Source organism: Atta cephalotes (assembly GCF_000143395.1).
Source record: "Atta cephalotes unplaced genomic scaffold scaffold00016, whole genome shotgun sequence".
In the NCBI taxonomy this organism is placed as follows: Eukaryota; Metazoa; Arthropoda; class Insecta; order Hymenoptera; family Formicidae; genus Atta; species Atta cephalotes.
Window position 1 is genome coordinate 4754244 of NW_012130080.1, and position 19723 is coordinate 4773966.

General features: G+C 35.0%; 4 protein-coding genes across 4 annotated transcripts in view; 1 reads left to right on the forward strand and 3 right to left on the reverse strand.

The window, feature by feature from the left end:
• Positions 1–1533: 1533 nt before the first annotated feature.
• LOC105618342 (zinc finger protein 484-like) lies at positions 1534–5601 on the reverse strand. Its single transcript, XM_012199885.1, has 4 exons — positions 5461–5601; positions 4510–4941; positions 3796–4041; positions 1534–3332 (listed from the first exon to the last, which is right to left on the reverse strand). The coding sequence occupies exons 1-4, from the start codon at positions 5599–5601 to the stop codon at positions 1872–1874; spliced, it is 2280 nt and encodes a 759-aa protein (XP_012055275.1). The 3' UTR covers positions 1534–1871.
• Positions 5602–6769: 1168 nt separating this feature from the next.
• Positions 6770–19723, forward strand: part of LOC105618345 (intron-binding protein aquarius) — a 23733-nt gene continuing 10779 nt past the window's right edge. The window contains exons 1-3 of the mRNA XM_012199888.1: positions 6770–6847; positions 7331–7967; positions 8797–8975. Of these exons, the coding sequence (XP_012055278.1) occupies positions 6770–6847; positions 7331–7967; positions 8797–8975 (894 nt within the window). The remainder of the gene's footprint in view (positions 6848–7330; positions 7968–8796; positions 8976–19723) is intronic.
• On the reverse strand, positions 10135–12261 carry LOC105618344 (probable G-protein coupled receptor Mth-like 5). Its single transcript, XM_012199887.1, has 2 exons — positions 11451–12261; positions 10135–10787 (listed from the first exon to the last, which is right to left on the reverse strand). The coding sequence occupies exons 1-2, from the start codon at positions 12259–12261 to the stop codon at positions 10135–10137; spliced, it is 1464 nt and encodes a 487-aa protein (XP_012055277.1).
• The window catches only part of LOC105618343 (G-protein coupled receptor Mth2-like), a 6061-nt gene continuing 2303 nt past the window's right edge, over positions 15966–19723 (reverse strand). The window contains exons 2-8 of the mRNA XM_012199886.1: positions 19357–19359; positions 18502–18760; positions 17878–18182; positions 17637–17715; positions 17348–17505; positions 16811–17051; positions 15966–16725 (exon numbers count right to left, since the gene is read on the reverse strand). Coding sequence (XP_012055276.1) covers positions 16527–16725; positions 16811–17051; positions 17348–17505; positions 17637–17715; positions 17878–18182; positions 18502–18760; positions 19357–19359 — 1244 coding nt within the window. The 3' untranslated portion in view covers positions 15966–16526. The remainder of the gene's footprint in view (positions 16726–16810; positions 17052–17347; positions 17506–17636; positions 17716–17877; positions 18183–18501; positions 18761–19356; positions 19360–19723) is intronic.

Consider the following 19723-nt stretch of genomic DNA (forward strand, 5'->3'; position numbering starts at 1 on the left):
GACGTACGTAGTTAGTTAAGGTTAGTTAGTCGTACGTACTCTATTGTAGTAGATATAACAACAACTACGTACGTACTACTAGTATATATATAATATATATATATATATATATATATATATATATATATATATATATATATTCAAGGTAATAAAAAGAATATTTGAAAAAAAGAAAACCGAACATACATAAATTTATATATTCATCTTTCGATACGCCGATACTTTCTACATGCGCATTGTCAACGACAATGTTATTGCTGCTGGTAGAGTCAACTGAGGTACGTAATAAGCAGCCTCTTCTGCAATATTATTTCGTATTGTCAAAATAAAGTGAATTTTCAGTAAACTCAATTATATTCAATTCCACTCGACCTAATTAATTTTTTTTTTAATATTAATGAGATTTTAAAGATGATCTTAGCTGTGAGAGAAATTCAATGTAATTTCCTGAATACATTTAGGAACATACAGCCAACTAAAAACACGTCAGTGTGAAGCTTTTTTATATATTTTCTTCAAAGATTTGTTAATAATAATATTCATCACAATCTTACAAATATAACATTCAATTATTTTATCATATATCACAATTTCTACTTTGTGTAATGCAGAAAGCTGATTTATTGAGATGTTTCCTGGTAGCTGTATAAAAATATACAATTCATGTTAATTATTAATTATATCTATATTGTCTTGGATTATTTTGGGAGGATTCAGAAAGTGTTCGATTACAAAAGCATTGTCATCATTGAATAGCATTTCATCATAAAAGCGTATCAGCCTTCGATTTATTATTAAATATTATTTTACTATTAAATAATAATGAATAGATATAGTAGTAAATACTTATTTACTCTATTATATCTATAACAAAATATTTTGTTTTTCTTACAACTTTTTCTATGATAGGTAAAGATTCAGGAATATATAAAAAATGTAATCTAATAGATTATAGAATTTTCTTATGCGTAAATATGTATGTATGTAAACGGAATAAGAAAAATCATATATTTTATACAATCTTAAATACTCGATCGTTAATACATTTTTATATTTTTACATTTTGATAAAACTTATTGTTTAAATCAAGTACGTAAATGATATTTTATATTATCATCATTACCTGAAGTCCATGCTGTTCGATAATGCTGCTGAATTTATATTCTACAATAATACGCGATTATAATGCAATTTTATATATATATATATATAAAACTTAAACGAATTTATTATATATATTAATAAATCTATTTATATATCGTAAACTACAAAAATGGATAATAAAACAAGTTATCATTAATTATTATTAATGATAAGTCGTTACCTTTTAAAATCTGTTATATTTATCTTTCAAACAAAGTGAAATATATTTTTTAATATAAGCTAAAATAGTACTTATTAAATGTAATAAACTTGCTATAATTTTTCCAAAATTAAAACAACGCGCGTTTATTTGTTCTTCCTAGAGTTTCAGTAATCAGTTTATTTGTTCGTTAATAAATAAATATTATTTTTAATGTTCGGAAAGCAATGTAGACATTAATATAAAAAATTTTGTATTTACATCTGTAATTACAATATGATGTTACGAAGAAAAAAGTTAAATGATGATTAAGATTATCATGATCATTATAGAATATATAAAATCACGTTGTGTCGCTCTAATTCAATATAGCTTTCAATCTTCATATACTTCAACAAGAAGTATGCATTGCTTGTAAAAATATCTTTATATAAAGTTTTTGAAAATGTACACTGACAGAATACATTATGGTGATGAAAGCAGTTCTTATCTACAAATATCAATGAAAATTTCTTAGCACCCAAACTGTGTCTTAGACTTGAACGCAGAATTCGTACGTCATTTTTCTTCAATCTGCACTGACGTGAATCCCATCGTCTGTGTCTCTGACTATGATGTCGGATGAGAGAATAAGTTTGACCTCAGCATCTTCATTATGCGTCACAGTTGTATCCTTTTGTACAACGTTCGTAATGTGATGCTTCTTTCTATGAGACATCATAGTCGATCTAGACACGAAAGCCTTACCGCATTCGTCGCATTCGTATGGTCGTTCACCGGTGTGTAAACGCTTGTGGATTGCCATTGGACTAAACTGCGTGAACGTTTTGCCGCAGACGTCGCACTTATAAGGACGCTCCCCCGTGTGTGACCGTCGATGGCAACGTAGCGCTGCGCGTCGAGCGAACACCTTCCCGCATATCTCGCATTTGAAGCTCTTCTCGCCAGTATGCATGGTCGAGTGGATCCTTAGATCAACCCGCGTGAGGAATCCCTTGCCGCAGACTTCGCAAAGATATGGCTTTTCGCCCGTGTGAATGCGCAAGTGCGTGTTCAGGTAACTCTTGCTGACGAACATCTTGTTGCACACCGCGCATGGATATTGGCGATTATCAGTGCCGGAGTGTATCTTCTGATGACTCTTGCAGAGGCCCTTAGTGATGAAACCGCGGCCGCAGATCTCGCACATGTATGGCTTCACGCCGAGATGACGATTCTCATGATCCAGCAGTGACTGTTTCGTCTTGAAATTCTGACTGCATTTCGTACACGAGTACGGTTTCAGGTCTGAGTGTACTCTTTGATGTACAATGAGATAGCTCTTGCACTGGAATCCTTTGCCACATGTGGAGCAGTTGTAATCAAATTGGCCTGTGTGTGTGGCCGTGTGCTGCGCGAGGCCGATCTTACTGCGAAACGCCTTCTCGCATGTCGTACATTGAAATGGTTTCTCGCCTGTGTGCTTGCGCATATGTTCCTGTAACTTGTAATTCGACTTGTACTGCTTGCCGCATTCCGTACACACTTTCGCGGTCCACTTCCGTCTTACCGTCGACTGTTTCTTCTGCCCTTCTTGATTGCTCTCTTGCAACGACACTACATTTAATTGTACATCCTTTTCCTCCTTATTGACTACTTCGTCAGTTTTATATACATCGCATTGCTCCTTATGTAGATTTAATCCCTCGACACTAGTAAAATATAGGCCGCAGGGACAGCAGCAGAAATGCTGCTCAAAATGTGCGGCTAGATTGGTCGTCTCCAAAGCTGCTTCGTTGCAGAACGGGCACATGTACCAGTTAGAACCAGTCTCATCTATGGTAGGATTGCTAAGCGTAGATTCTAATAATGCGTGTTTCGTTCTCTTCGTGTATTTAACCATTATTTCGCAATGTACGCCGTTTATCTGACTCGTAGATGGTAGGCTCATGGAATCTACATGTTCGTGAGTTCCATTTTCGTTTATACAAGATTCTTCTATTTCACTTTCCGTTTCAGCTTGAGAAGAGACGAAATTATCTACTGGTACCTGAATTATAAATCAAAATAGATATAAACAAAATAAAACCATATTAACCATATTACACAATACATTACAAAATAAAGCCAATTATATTATGGAAGGTTTTGCCTGAATTGGATCAAAAATTGGATGATATTAAAAATTTTTTTACTTACGTTTTTTTATTAAAATTAATTATTTACTACGTTGTTAATATAAAATATGTTCCGCTGTCGGAAAATTATTTTCAATTAGTAGGCATGATCATATCTTGTCTTTATTTTATCTGAACCAAAAAAATAAAATAAAAATTTGAATTAAATATTCTTGAAATGTGAAATTTTAAGAAAAAAAAGTCGATTTTTCCAATCCAATTCAAGCAAAATTCTCCTTAAACAATTTTTATTTTTATGACTATTTTATTTGTTTGTGATTCTAAATAGTAATTAATTTTTTCTTATAAATTTTGTCCATTATTCAACATATTTACATTATTTTTGAGTATGTGCTGTGACTCTTCCGTGGTTAATCTATCTTGCAATCTGTGGTATTCCTGTTTTATTGGATCTGCCTCGTATTTTACATTTTCACAGTAATGTACTATTTGCTCTTGGCTCTGGTCTTCAGGATTAATAGAGGTAACATAATTTATCCCTAATTGACTCAAGTGGCCACCCAGGTTTCCCACTACAGCAATATCACTATCCAAGTGCATTGCAATTTGATGGTTTGAAACCTATAAAATGGTTCACAGATCATAAATTAAAATTCGAATTAAAAAAAATAGAACGATATCTTAAATTATTCTGCAGCATAAACATTAGCATTCTATTTTGCTTTCGGAAAAATATTAAATATATTTCATATTATTTAATTATATAATAAAATAACACAATAATAAAAGTATAAGTTAACAAAATTTTAATACATACATTGTTGGAAGAGACGTCCAACATTAATTCTAATTAATTACTCTTTTATATAGCTAATATTATTAATTTAAATTTAAAGCATCAATCGAAATTATCTAACGCCACGTAATATTATTTAATATTCGATTATTTTTAATCGGATAAACTATACAAATAAACTATTTCACTTGTGTTAGATTTACATTGTCATATCATACATTATATACAAAATAATGATCATAAATGACTTGTTTGATTTACAAAAAGAAAGTAGATAGAAATTGGTTAATTACTTCTCGTATATGTTCATCAACCATTCTCACAGTATCACCATCTAAACAGTCAATGCCTTGTATATCTGTATCTTGTTGATTCATTTCTTCTTGTGTAACCACTTGTTCACCACCAGCCAAGTCCATTTCGTCCATTACCTGCATCGTGTGTATGGTAGATTCTGTAGTTTCATGAGCTACGGCCGAATGGCTTTGTACATTTTCATTATTAATCTGTATGTTAGTCAGGTTTCTCTGAATTGTGCCCATGTTATTCACACTTGCCAAAGCGTGCTCCGATAGATGCACAATCTCATCTTTGCCAATCTCCTTCAACATTTCCATAAACATTCCTTCCGTGTGTAGACATTTCTCACGGAAATCAAACAACTGGTCCAGCTTAAACGCGCAATCTTCACAGATCACTTTGGGTAGTTGATCTGTCAACGACACCTAAAATTTGTAAAATTATAATATAATATATAGTTCTAATAAGCATTATTTATCCAATCTTCTAGAGCGTAAACATTAGCATTCTATTTTACTCTCGGAATAAAAATATAAAATAAATTATATGCTATTTAATTATAATAGCATAATAAAAATATAAGTTAGCAGAGTTTAAATAGTAGAGTTTAAATCTTTAGCAGAGTTTAAATCTTATAAAAGTATACGAATTTAAAACTTTTATAAGATACTCATTAATTCTAATTAACTATTCTTTTGTATAAGGTATAGCTGTATAATTATTTAAGGATAAACATCAATTAAAATTATTTAACGCTTTGCAACATTAATCGAGTACGAAAAAAGCATACATCTCTAATTTGGGAAGAGAACGAATAGTCGGTAAACTAACGTAGAGACTCATTCGTTTCGATCCAAAGCCAAGGCATTTAAAAAACTAGGATAGGAAATTAATTCACTGCTGTCAGCATGATGCTGCGTTCACTCATTGCGCTGCATCCTTACCTGAACCGGTAGACAGGCCGCTATCTTCTTATCGATGTTGCGCATCTGATCGCCGGCCTCGAATATCGGCAGGCCCATCAGGATGCCAGTCTTGGTCGCGCACAAGCGGCACAAGTAATCGAACTCCTCGACAACGGCCATATCGACGATACCGAGGTTCTCTCCTTCCAAACGCGAGTCACCGACGGCGGATGACGCGAGACGAGGGGCGGGGGAAGTCCTCTCGTTCCCAGAGAGCGCGGCGACGATTTGCTAATTCCGCGTACGCGCATCCCTCACGGCGACGTGCCGCGAAATGTCACTTTAAAACGCGTCGCACCATGAATCCAAATCAGTCCGCGCTACACCATCGGCAGAGCTCATTCTATCACAGCGATTCAAGGCAGAAGTCCAAACTCCCCTTCCTGGAAAGGTTGGAGTTGTCGGCGTTGCCTTCCGCAGAGGATCAGACTTGGAGCGAACTAAAGTCAGTCACGTGACCGAGTGATGGGAAGTCGCGCCAAATCCGAATCGTAGACACGCCTCACATATGTATTTTTAGGATCGATTGAGATGAGATGAAAATTAAATATAAAAGTGAATAAAAAAATTCTTGAATATTTAACAATTTCAGAATATTTAATTTAAAATATTTAATAATTTCATTAAATATGTGCTGCGTTGCCTTCTCGTACTAACGTTATGTTACATCTCATTTAAGAGAAGTCAGATATTTTCTTATTTTAACAGTATCATATGAATATCCTCTTTTATTAATTAATGTGAACGGGATTTTTATTTTGAATCTCGCGCCACACGCAGTCGCTTTTTTGAATCCTCTTCTTTCAACAACGAAAAGTTGGTTTACAAATTTAAATATTTGAATTTTAATATTTTAATATTTTTTTATATTTAATTATTTGAATATTCCACTTTTCGGTTAGGCTTTTTGTCGAAGTGTTCTTGTATTCTTTCCAGTTTTTTCGTAGTTTTTTATTATTTCTCATGCAGGAAGTTGCAAGCGTGAAGAGATGTGAAGTTGTGATTTGTGAACTGTATTACTGTACGCAACTGCATGGTGGAAGTGGTGGAACTGTGAGTATTCGGCGTGAACTGTGCGATTAGACACGACTCGAAACGATTTAAAACGATATTGAATCGAAAGAATTCAACGAGAATTATTCTGCGTATTCCACAGAATACACTTGCGACGTCGTGCAACATTTACCTGCTGCAAGTCGCTAAATTCGTCGCAGGCACCGGCGAATGGAGAAAGTTAGGTTAAGTTAGGTTAACTCGTGGCGTTCAGTTTGCAGCTGATACGGATACAATGGAGAACGCATCGCCTATCAAAAGCAACAATCCTGCTCCTACAGTAGAGCAAATCAACGCGGACAGGATTACCCAGGTATTTATTCTTGATGACCTTCTCGCTGATGTTTATTGCAAATTGTTGAAGATGAAATCCCCAATTTTGTGATCAGGCAAATTTTTCATTTAATTATTGCTGTTATTTTTATGTTTTAAGATATTATACTCCAATTTTGTGATCAGACAATTTTCTTGCTACTATTTTGTAGATTTGGAATCTCTTTGTGTGATTACATTAGATGCTTTCTGTTCAGTCATTTGTATATCATGTTGGAAAGCATTCTTTATTACTCACTGATTGCCAAAATAAATAGAGGATGCTTCCATTTAATGGCTCAAATCGTTATAAACATCATTTTATCTTTCTTGACATTCAATGAAAAAGATAGGGATGATATTTATATTGACTTGTGTCACTAAATAGAAAGTATCCAAAAATAGAATTATCATTTTTGTGTTAATTTAGAATTATCATTTTTGTCACTAAAATGGAAATTTATGTGATTCTGTTGTTTTGCAGCTTGCGAATAAATACTGGGCACCACACACTACAAACACGCATCTGGCGTTCAACTCGCAAGTAGTAGATGACATTTACGTGCAGGAAATATGTGCGTCCAAGTTTTCTGTCCGGAGGATAATGATGCTAGAGTTCAGCCAGTACTTGGAGAATTTTCTCTGGTCAAATTACAAGGCGGAGAGTGCCACGCGGGAGCACACTATGTCTATCGTTGTCATGGTGAATGAAAAGTTTAGGGAGCGAGTGCAAGTATGGGAGGCGTTCGAAAAGAATTCGGCAGAGTTTGCCGGATTTTTTCAAAATGTTCTCGAAGCGTGCTTGGAAGAAAGTATAATGGACTTCAATCTGAAGGAACAGACGGCGTTGATAGTATTCTTGAATCATTGCTTCAATTCCATGGAAGTATCTTTGGTTCGAGAAGAAGCCAAAAGGCTGGTGTCACTATCCATGTGGATCTCTTTGCAACAAGGCAGACGAGAACTCGAATTCAGAAAATATCCAAAATGGAGGAAATATTGGAAAATTATAAGGAAAAAAGATAATCTCGAGCATAAAGAAAAACTCGAATGGGAACGTAAATTCTTGCACAAACTTATGATAAAATTTATGACGATATTGGAAACGATTCCTGCAGAAGGTATTTATAAGAATCTTTCTACATATTATCCAAATTAAATTTTACATATATTTTTTAGAAAAATATTATTTCTTGATTTTTTAATAAAGCCAAAAAGAACTAAAATGAAAAAAGTGATTTCAAATGATTTCTGGCTGAAATCATGATATTTTGTAGTTTATGAGATCCTGATAAAAAATAAGCAAAATCATAAAAATAATTAGATTTTTCTGTACCACCATTTGAAAATTATTATTTTGAGTTTAATTAGACTAAAAAGTATTTTTATCTACAGTTTTCTACAGTTTGTTTTTTTAATTGTATAAGCACTTAATTGTATAACCACTCTTTATCTATGATATAATTTGTTTTTTTAATTGTTTAGGCATATATTGTACTTATATATAACCCAAACATAATAATGTCAGACATTAAATAACCATTGGCACAGATATTCATATTGACAATATATTGACAAATATGTACATTCTATCCTTCTTTTTTGTACATACTGAGAAAAACCTATTTATAATTAGTAATGAAAATCAATATATGATTAAATATGTATTTAATTTAACTGCATAGATGCTTATGTAATGACAAAAATTGTAATATAAATAAAGTGCTTTTCAGGATAATTTTACTCAACATTTTAACTTTTAATGATGCTATAGCAAATATCTGTAGAAGCAATCAATATGCTACAAAACATATCATAATTTCAACCAATTTGACTGAGATCACTTTTTTCATATGTTAATGTGAAGTCTATTTACAATCTTGTTAGCAATAAAATTAAGAATTTAAAATTTATCTTCAATTAAAAATTTTAATTACATGGTTTTAATAGGACCTGTACTTCCGGACAAAGTGCGTTACTGCGAGAGATTTTTGGAACTGGTCATCGACCTCGAAGCTTTACTTCCTACCAGACGTTTCTTCAATACTGTCATGGATGACAATCATCTGGTGGTGCGTTGCCAATTATCTAATCTGCTGCATCGTCCAGAGGGAAGTTTGTTCGGACAGGTAAGTTGTTGCAAAATGTTTGCTAAATATGTTTGTTATCGTAAAATATATAAATATGGCAGGTTAAATAATTTAATTTACGATATTGATTCGATTCATTTAGCGAATTTAATATTTCTCTCGTACAAAAAATCGATTTACTATATAGATATAAATATTAAACACAAATACTATTAAACGTATAAGATCATTTGAGACTCGGTGATACATATTTTAATTATACTGTGCAACACGTCCGCTGGCAAATTTGTCCGTAAATTAGCGATATTGCATAATATAATCGATTTTATATTTAGATTAAAATCTACATCAGTACACTTGTGGCAATATGATACGCTATGAACATGGAAATGCAAGATACTAGACGAGTTAAAATTGTGAAGTGATAAAAATGTTTCGATAAGCGTACATTTTTATAAGGCAAGAGATTGATTTTAAGGCACGCATAATCACCAAACATGAAATACGAAAGACGTACGCAATTTTATCAGTGCCATCGTTTGTCGGCTCGAGCTCAATAATCAAATTACATTATATATTTTTTGTATGATGACATTATAAATTTTTTAATTTTATAAAATTTTTCAATGCCTCGTCGACTTTCCTGACTTTTTTCATATTCAACTTGCACATTAATTTGATTATTGCATCATTATTTACAATATATCGCTGCATTGTCCGATATTGTCTCCGACATATATGTATCTTAATGTATTTTTTTCTTGCACGTTTCATATTTACTTCTCTAAAGTAACGCTGGTACGCACATAATACTGTTTTCCTTCTGAAATAGAGATATATCCACGCATTTTTCACACTTTCTAAAGAATATCTTTTGGTTTGAATATATATGCGCATATATCTATGTCTGGTAAAATTTGCGCGTAAAAGATATATGTTTATGAGCTATGACTCTGAAATGATGATCGTACAATATAAAAAAGCACAAAGAGTATATTTTCAGTATCTTCGAATATACTTGTACTTTAACGACTGTATGGAATGCTTCTCACACTTCAAACATGTTATATGCATTCCTCTTTATTCTGCGAACGATGTGCATTTTACTAATCGTGATTTAAATGCGCTATCGTCATCACTCGATCACGACTTGAATACAGATCACGCTCGTAACACGAGTAATTATTCGTAAAGCGTTTTAATAACCCGCATTGATAGCTGTCATCTCCTCGCCCCAGTCGAGGCCTTCGGTGTTGTCACCGGAGTCGCAGCAGTTGCACGTTTTCCCGAGTAAGAACGTGACTCTTCGTTGGCCGAATACGCACACGTAGAGAATGAGCAGTGCCTGCAGCAGATTCATGACGATATGACAGTATATCAAAGCGTCGTATTTAAACTGTGAGAGCAGTAGCGAAAACCAGCCGGCGCTCATGATTGCGTAGAGAAAAACAAACATCCGGAAACTGTATTTCATTTTGTGATGAATACGGCCGTACGTGCTCATCCGCTTGATCCTGTTTGCAGTCGTCAGTATTAGGCACAGATCGATCACGATGGTGAATGCGATACACATGAATATCACGGAGAGTCCGAGCCAGCCTACAGTCTCCTGGGCGGGATAAGTCGTGCCGCCTACAGTGGGCTTGTTCGTCTCGAGGGCGAAATGCGCGAAGATTGCTGTGGCAGCTAAGCAGGCCGTCAAACTCCAGACCCAGGACGAGTAGTAGCAGTACTTTCTGCCGTCGGTTACCCGTAGGAAAACGTTGCGCGATCTGAACGTGTTCCACACGTAGTAGCCCAAGGCGCCGAGCCAGAAGAAAGCGGCCATCAAGAAAACATACATGATCGTGTCTGAAAAAAAAAGACGGAAATTATTTCAGTATTGTATTTCCTGGCACACATCCGGCCTGGAAATTTGTCCTGTAATTTGCTTTCGCAGCAGAAGGTTGTTCGAGCGGTCGCACTTATTAATTGGTCCTTCCGTCACGCGCTAAAATATGATTCATTCGAGTCTCTTTAACTCGGCTTCGCGTGTCTCGCAGATGGAACTAATGCACTTGAGATGAAAAGAATGTGACTGCAAATTTCATTGCTTCGACATACAAGAGAAGATAACCCACGGTAATTTTATAAAATGATTTATATCAAGTCATGTCTCAACTTCGCTGAGTGTGCGATACAGCAACAGTGCATCAATTATTGCATTCCTGCATTCTGAAGCGTAATAACTATTTTTCTGATAAATTTGAATTATCTAGATTTTTCTTTCTATAGAACGCAATTTCGTCAGAGAATTTAATTGAGCGTCATTAAATACGTCAGAGATAATCAGACATTGACACACCGATTTCGTCACAGGAAGACATTATCGAGAATCATTTGCATCTCGAAAAAGATTTCTCGATAAGCCGCGCGTATCGCGAAGTTGCAAGTGACTCAATCACATGAAGAAAATGATTTGTTATTCTTGAAACTTCGTTAAGCGAAAGCAACGATCACAAACGATTCACGTACCGGCGACCAAGAAGCTAACGTGATTGCCGAACTCTGTGAATATCCTGACGGTGGAGGCGCACTGATTGACCATGAGGCAGAGAGCCATGCTGGTGATGATGTTGCCGACGAGGTCGCGCAGCTGTGGTAGCACGAAGTAGACTACCGCGACGACCAGATAGCAGGCCATTGATACGGCGTGGAAGGCAGGATTGATGGCATGCTTCATCAGATAATTGGTATCGGTCCAGCGTACAGCAACATCCGGCACGCAAAGCATAGCGTACGTCGCCACCATCCGATCTCCACTGAGCACAACTTTGTCGGCACAGTAATGCCCGAACGGATAATCGTAGTGTATGGTCGCGTGTTCCTTATCGTCATCATAATCGTCATCGACATTCAACATCGCGATGCCGTAGATGCCGCGATTCTCATCCATGCCTTTTGCCAGATCAACGATATAATGGCGCAACACACCTGTCGGCAGAATCAACAGTCGATCTGGCCCGGATGGATAATAGTACACGTGCCACTGATGCTCGTCGGAATCGCATCTGGGTCGTCCAATCTTCAACTCGTACTTGGGGCCAGGAGGAACATATCCCGTTCTTACCGCTGCATCTCGATCCTTTACGAATTCCGGTACCCAGTTAGTCTCATTGGTCTCGGACAATGGTGTACACCGGTCGTCTACCAACAACTCCTCGAGCTCGCAACATTTGCCGATTCTCACTTTCGTGTCGGCGCTGGCGGGTCGCGTCTCGGTGTCGGCGAGCACGTTCCTCGTCTCCCAAGCAACGATGAGCAGCAACACGATTCTTGGATACATGACGCCGAAACGCGCGCGGATCTTTTCCTTAAATTTGCATTCGCGGACACACACGTATTCTTTCGCTTCTTCGTCGTCAAAAGAAAAGTAGAGTTACTGCCGCGTCCGTGTAATCAATCGATTGTTTCATGAAGCGTTCATCCGTGATTCACTCAGCTCATCGTGACGCGTATCATGCTTGCTTCGCCATACCTGGCCTCACCGCCAGTGCCTCTCGTCCCGCGGTTGGTTACTTACCTAGCTACCCCTGCCAACGTTCGCCGCCATGACATTCCCGTTCTTTGCTGCATCATACCTCCCTGGCCCCTCTGCGTCCCTCGACGGCCACAAGCGAATTTACCTTCATTCCAGCTGCCTCAAAGACACAACGGCGCGCGTCAGCGCTGCGCTCACACGCGTCTTTGTGCGCTCCGTTTTCACTTTCGATAATACATTCTGAACTCTTAAATGTCTTAATCTTTAAAAAAATTCATAATTGTGTAATATTCGTTATATTATTTTGTCCTTTCTGTCTGTAAAATACACGCTTTTTCTTGTCATTTGTTTTTTCTTTATCAGATTTATCATGGAGGAATTAATATACTTTCATTGTAAAGAGTTTTATACATCCAAAAATTTAATATGTCTATTCTATCCTATTCTATCCACTCTATTTCTCTATAGAGAAAAAGTAATTATAAAAGTCACTTATAAATATGTTTTCTCTGAGTGAACTCTCATATTTATTATGAGATACATTTATTGAATGTATAGAAGTGCTAAAAATGAGATACTTTTTTTTAGACATATAAGATATTTGATATTTGATGAACAATTGGATATGTATCTATTTTATGTGTGCTTAAAGTTAAGCACATACAAGTATATTGTCATCAATAAGACAATATTAGTAATTTAAATCTCTCTGTTGAAAATATATCAAAGGATTACGCTTGCTATATCAATGAATAAATTACATAACACTAAATTATTGGATTTATTAAAAGAACTTTATTTATTAATGTAAGAATTATTTAAGAAAGGGACAAATCTTTTTAATCAGGCTAATATTTGTCTTATTAGGCAATATTAATTACTCGGAAAAATTACTCAAAACTTACATATCTCTTGAAACGATCTTATGAGATTATTCTTATCGAAATTGTTACATTTAGTCTTTGGCATTGTAGGTATAAAAGGGATTTCTTTCTGATACATTCTTAATCTTACCCGTCAGAATTATCACAAGGTGAATTAGACAAAATACAAAGCATGACAAGAATATTTCTCGCGAATACTGTCATAAGTATTAACGTATATAAGTTTGTGGTATTTGTATGAATTTACAAATACGCAATTGCGCTCTTCGCCTTTTCCTGTTTTCTTCTCGTTCCATCTTTGTATTATTGATTTGCTACTTCTTCTTTGAACTTCAATATGAAATGGGATACATAAAATACGTCATATATTCATATATTCTGAGGAAACATTGTATTACAGTCAAATGTTATACATGTGTATACTTATGTATATTTAGAATTACTCAGATTTAAAAAATATCCAGTTTCCTTGGCGAGATGTTTGTATTATCATGTGAATGAAAATTAAGTATGTTGGAATATAAATGAAGTCCAAATAAAAGAGTATCCATTATCTAAATGCTATTGTCTATTATCAACATTTATTCTTATTTGACACTTAAAGAAAGGATTCTCACGAAATTTCTTGTGGGACTTGTCGATTTAATATTGCTAAAAATAGATAGACCAATAATGATTCTTCTCAGAAAGATAAATAAGATCTTCCGGACTGCGGGCTTCAGTAATTTGTACTGGCTTCTCCCCTTCTTGTCAGTCCACTCTCTTTACGGTCATTCTCAAGACGCACTTAGTGTGCGCTAACATGCTCTATTTACGCTTTCAATGAATTATATATAACAACGACGCGTCTCTCGTTTCTCTTTCATTTCGTTGAACAATCAAGTCATTGTAAACTCACATATCAAGTGATATATATATATATATATATATTTATTTACGAGCCACTTACATGAAGAGACAATAATTGCATCTATCTATAGATTGTTTTTTTCCTTTTTCTTTTTCTCTCTAATTTTTTATAATTCACCTTTGTTCAAATGATCGTTCAATTACACGTTACTTTATTATTGAATCATTTTGATATAATTATAAAAACAAAGAAAAAAGCATAGATACGAAATTCTAACTATATCGAATGCATCTTTCTTCGCATAACAGCATGAATCAGTATTTCAAAGTCCAGTAAAATATTTATCTTGTTTTTAAAGCTGAAAATTATGAAAGCTTTAATAGGAATTGTCCTTTAATAAAAATTCTCTTTTTATATAGCTTTGATAGAAATCTTTATCGTGAAAGAATTGCGTTTAAATAGCAATATCTGTTGTGTATTTATAGACAACAGATATTGCTGAGAAACAATATATGAAACTTCTGCATGTTAACAAACATTTCATGAAAATATTTTTGTATTGTATCTTGCTTAGTTGAATGATTACATTCAATGACATCGATTGTCTCAGAATAATCTAATTTGCTTAACAAATTTCGTTTGTTGGTACTAGGCATCTGTTTTAGTACAACAAGAATCACATGAATGCAATCAGGTTTGTTGTACGCGGCATTATTTGATACATTTATAATCTTCTATTGACGGGATGCAACACATGTGTTTGTATAGAATATGGGTTTTTATTCATCTATTAATTCTTTAATCGATATGGCATGGATATTGTTTAAATTAAGAGAATAATTGTTAATTAATTAAGAGAAATAAATCCACTCAAAGCGAATCTTGATACTTAAATATTCAGAGTTTGAATTTATATATTATACATATTCAATTCCGCAAATTGCGCACCAAAATCATTTTCGGTCTTGAAATACAATCAAAAGAGAATAGTAATATCACGTATTAAATTGGTAAGCAATTTACTCATTTTTATGCTACAAGTTATCCTTGACATTTTTAGTTTATTAAAGCATCAGCATTGAACTGATCAAAGAATCCACAAGCAAAGAACCTCTGAATCTGGCGCGCTCTATACAATTTAAATAATTGAACATATGTCGAAATGAATGACGCGCTGAATTAATGGAAGTGAGACAAGCCTACAGATGTGTTTACATATTTAACATACATATTTATCGCCTGCGGCGACAAATTTAACAAACTTGTTGTTTAAACTTATGTCACTGCTTGAATCAGATTTTTAGTAAGAAATATCTTGAACTGATGCGCACATGTTACAATATACGCGAATCTATTGTCTTGCCTACGTACGGTGAAAGTGTCCAGTAGCCTTCGGACTCGGAATACAAGCGACTTTTGCATCGCAACTTATTGCTCACGGTTATTTTGATAGCTTATGCCTTAATGCACTGTTAGAGATTTATTAAAAATTATGATTGGATTCACTTGCGCAATGTTTTCATCGCACGCGAGATATCTCGTGCCGAAGATCCACGTGGACCTATCAAGCAAGATATGTCATGCATAGTACTCACGATTGTGATTGACAATGAGTTGATAATGGAGGAAACAACGAATGAATGAGTCGGATTTATGCATTTTCGTAGGAAAACTTAGGATTGTGGGAACGAATGACTCGTTGTCATCACGTTTTCGAGAGTGATTTAAACGAGGACTGTAATTGAATCACGAGCGTGAAATGATATTACACACCGATGAGTAATTATTCTTCGTTATATTCTTTCCACGAGTTTGTTCCACATACATACAGTAATTCGGTCCAACATTTACATAACGCTTATGGAGATTCTTATACAGTGTTTAATAATAATATATTCCATTACACTAGCTATGAAAACAACACGTTTCACGACAATCGCATTTAAAACATACATTTGTATTACCTAATTTATCAGATAAATGTCGATTTTTATGTCGCTTTTATATTGACGCTATACAAATAAAAGATGATAATAACATACGTTAATAAGAGATAAAATAATATTGCCAGTTATAAACTGAATCACGAGTAATAATGGATTAACATAATTAAGACTATGTGAATATTCACATGTCTAATGAGAATATTCAGAAAATAAAATGTAACTACAAATGAGTTATTTATAGAATTAAATTAATTAAAAATTCGACAATAATCGCGTTATCTACGTCCGATTATAGATAATTTACGAATAAATCATTGGATTGTTTTTTTGTAGAATATTTCTCACAATTAACCCGCGTCATGATTCTGAAAAAAAAAAGATGCGCGTGCCTTAGCCTTGTTGAGATAGCTCGAGCTCCTCGGGAAGGACCGCTTCGCACTCCTCGTCTTCGTATGCGGCCCAGGATTTTGGGAAAGCGATACCGCACAATCGCTTCTTCGCCAATAATTTCCGCACCCTTTTCCGCGTCGCAACGAGAAGCAGGAATATGATAAATCCTTGTAGACCATTCAACAGATCCGTCGGTATCCTAACAAAAAAGAATGCTTATGAATGATTTTATTAATAATTGATAGACATTGATGCAGAGATAGAATGTTTTAACGATTGCTTACCAGAACTCATCCATTCTCGACCCGATAGCGAATGATAACAATTCAAAGATCCAGGTAATACCCATGACGAGCACCAATTTAATATATAGCAGGCACTTAAATCGCAGGATTCGCAACTTGCTTCCCGTATACTCGCGATATTGATGCCACAAACGCCAGCTGGTCATTCCGAGATAGAGCATGTTTAATATTAATAAAACAGCAACCGGCCCGTAAAAGTACGCCCACGTCTCTCTAGCGCCTATGAAGTAATAGACACAAAATAATCATATTTCATCTTACATCAGAAGAACTGGTGAAACGACGTTTAAACTGCTAAATAGGTGCACTGGCAAAATTTTATATATATATATATATATATATATGATTTGAAGGCATATATATGATTGAAGTGTGGTTCTGGAGTTTTCAAAAGAAGAAAAAGAGGTTTTGATACACCTACTTAAGGTTTAAATCATATTTCAACAATGTTGAAGCAACAAAGTCACTTGCTGAATTTTTTAAAATCAGAAATAGGAATATTTCTTTGAAATTTACCGCTAAACCAACAGGTATATTCGCCAAAACCAGGTCGCAAGTGATTTCCGGACATATGGTGCGTCGTCAGTGCGGCGATCAGGAAACATGTTGGACCGCCCCATCCCCATACGCAATAAGCGTAGAAGAGCGATTGTTCCTTTATCTTGCCCTTAAACCTGTACATATCATTAAATTTTAAAAAAAATTTTATATGCGAACTGTAAAGTATCTATTATTTTTTAGATACAATTATTATAATTTTTCATATAACAATGTTTCTCAGATGATTTATTCGCTTAGCACTTACCACACGCATCGCCATACGTTGAAGGCCACGATGTTCATCCAGAAGAACGCAGACATGAAGGCAAAATATAATATAAACCCTAAAATACAGATGTATGGATTAGATAATAATAAAAAAAGACGAGAATTAAAACAAAAGATGAATGAGAGACTATTTTTACCAGGCAATTTTTAAAAATATTTGTGTGTTTATGATAAATTTCTTCATATCACAATTTAATTATATGTATAATTATATATACCGAGAGAAACACAGATGATATAATCATCGTCCATATTCGGTCGTAAGTGTTGAATGGAGAGGACAGTGTAGCTGACCGCTAGAGTTGTGACAGTGGCCATCATCGCCTTGTCCTGCAACTCTCGCAATTCCGGCAATATAACATAAACCGCCAGAGTGGCGATGAGAAAGATCGCCGAAATGATACTGACGATGCAGATCAGCATATTCTTCCACATCTTCGATATGCCATCATCTATCAGCTCATGATCGAAGCACACCAAGGCAATCTCGCCGCCGTTCTGCATCGATTTGGCTACGCAGAATCTAATGAATAAAAGGATTCATTATATAAAAATCGCAGTCGTGAATTAGGCACGATACTTGTCCATCTATTATAGAAAATTTGAACACAACACTGCATAGGATTATTGCGCAATAATAACTTGTCATAATAAAGCATCGAGATATTACGTGAGCTCAGAAAATTTCTGAATACCAGGATTTTTCTTATGTTTCTCAACATCCAGTTGTGTGTATGTTTTTTTCTTTCTGTTTCTTTTTCTATTTCTTCTTTCGTATATAATAAATTAGTTCTTCACAGATAAACGGTAAATAAATTCACGCCATAGTGCGGAGATTCTACCTGTCAAGCGGGATTTTCTCATAGTCGATGTCTGGTAGTAACCAAGCAGTGCCCTCCTCATGAATAACAGTAAAGTTGTCATGTTTGCTCTGCAGAGGATCCATCAGGAAGATACTCGAACAGTCTAGACGGATTTGTGTGCCGTCGGAGCAATTGGATGTACGTTGCCACATCGTTCCTTCTGGACAGCATGATACGTTAACGGATAAACTCGGAGAGATCAAACTCGCGAACAGGCAGAGCCACAGCAACCAAAGATCTGTAAAACGTCACATTTTGATTGTTCAAGCGTAGATACAAAATGCAGTCGACTCAATTCTTCTGTGAAAAGACACACTTGCCAAGAAGATGTAGTTTAAAATACATTGTTATGTACAGTTCAGCAGTAAGAAATGACATTTATAAATGCGAAACTGTGACAAGTAAATTTTTTTTTTTTTTTCAATTAAGCCAATTTCTTAGAAAGATTATAATATTTGTCCAATAACAATCTTATTATTGTAAATGCTTTCGTATGCGAAGGTATTTTTTTAAGCATGATCTATTTTATTTCTATAATATTGCACGTTAATGACGGGTTTAGTATATTAAAATAATATTTTTTAATAGCGCTCTTGAATGCAACGTATTGCGTGTTCTAGTGCAAAATACGTAACGCGTGAGTTTCCACATGTGTCACACAAGGGTCGGCCTGATACCAAAACATTTTTTTATTGGTAATACCGGTGTTATCACATGAGTTATCCGGGGGTTATGAGATTTTTAACGGAAATTAAAAACGAGATTCTTTATAGATCAAGAAAATCAAGCTTGATACATATTATACGTTCTATAGCTCCGTCTATGTCGACATACATCCTCCGAAGGAAACACGAGACACAAGACGAGAAACGAGCGTATGATTTAATCCAGAGAGCGTAGTAAGAGATGCAATGGAAAGAACGATAGAAATGGTACCGGTAACCCAGTTCAGTGCTAATGGCAGATATGCGATATGATACAATCGCTGCGAAAGAAGGAGGGACGGCACTCTTAACTGTTAACATTTTATTAACAAGCGTTAGATTACACAGCACACGTGCGTGCGTGTATACTGGACGCACATATGTGTATTCTAAATTTCTTGCAATAAAATCTTACTTTAAGAGAATGAAAATGCAACCACTCTTAAAAAAAAAAGTAAAATATTTCACTTCTTCACAAAAAAGAGTCAAGGTCATTA

Bases quoted from the DNA above. Each gene is read 5' to 3' on its own strand.
- LOC105618342 (XM_012199885.1), bottom strand. From the start codon at position 5,601: ATGGCCGTTGTCGAGGAGTTCGATTACTTGTGCCGCTTGTGCGCGACC. The intron at 4,942-5,460 runs GTAAGGATGCAG...TACAAATTTTAG, and splicing joins CGGCCTGTCTACCGGTTCAG to GTGTCGTTGACAGATCAACT. The intron at 4,042-4,509 runs GTAATTAACCAA...ACCATTTTATAG, and splicing joins TTGATGAACATATACGAGAA to GTTTCAAACCATCAAATTGC.
- LOC105618344 (XM_012199887.1), bottom strand. From the start codon at position 12,261: ATGTATCCAAGAATCGTGTTGCTGCTCATCGTTGCTTGGGAGACGAGG. The intron at 10,788-11,450 runs GTACGTGAATCG...TTTTTTTTTCAG, and splicing joins CGTTAGCTTCTTGGTCGCCG to ACACGATCATGTATGTTTTC.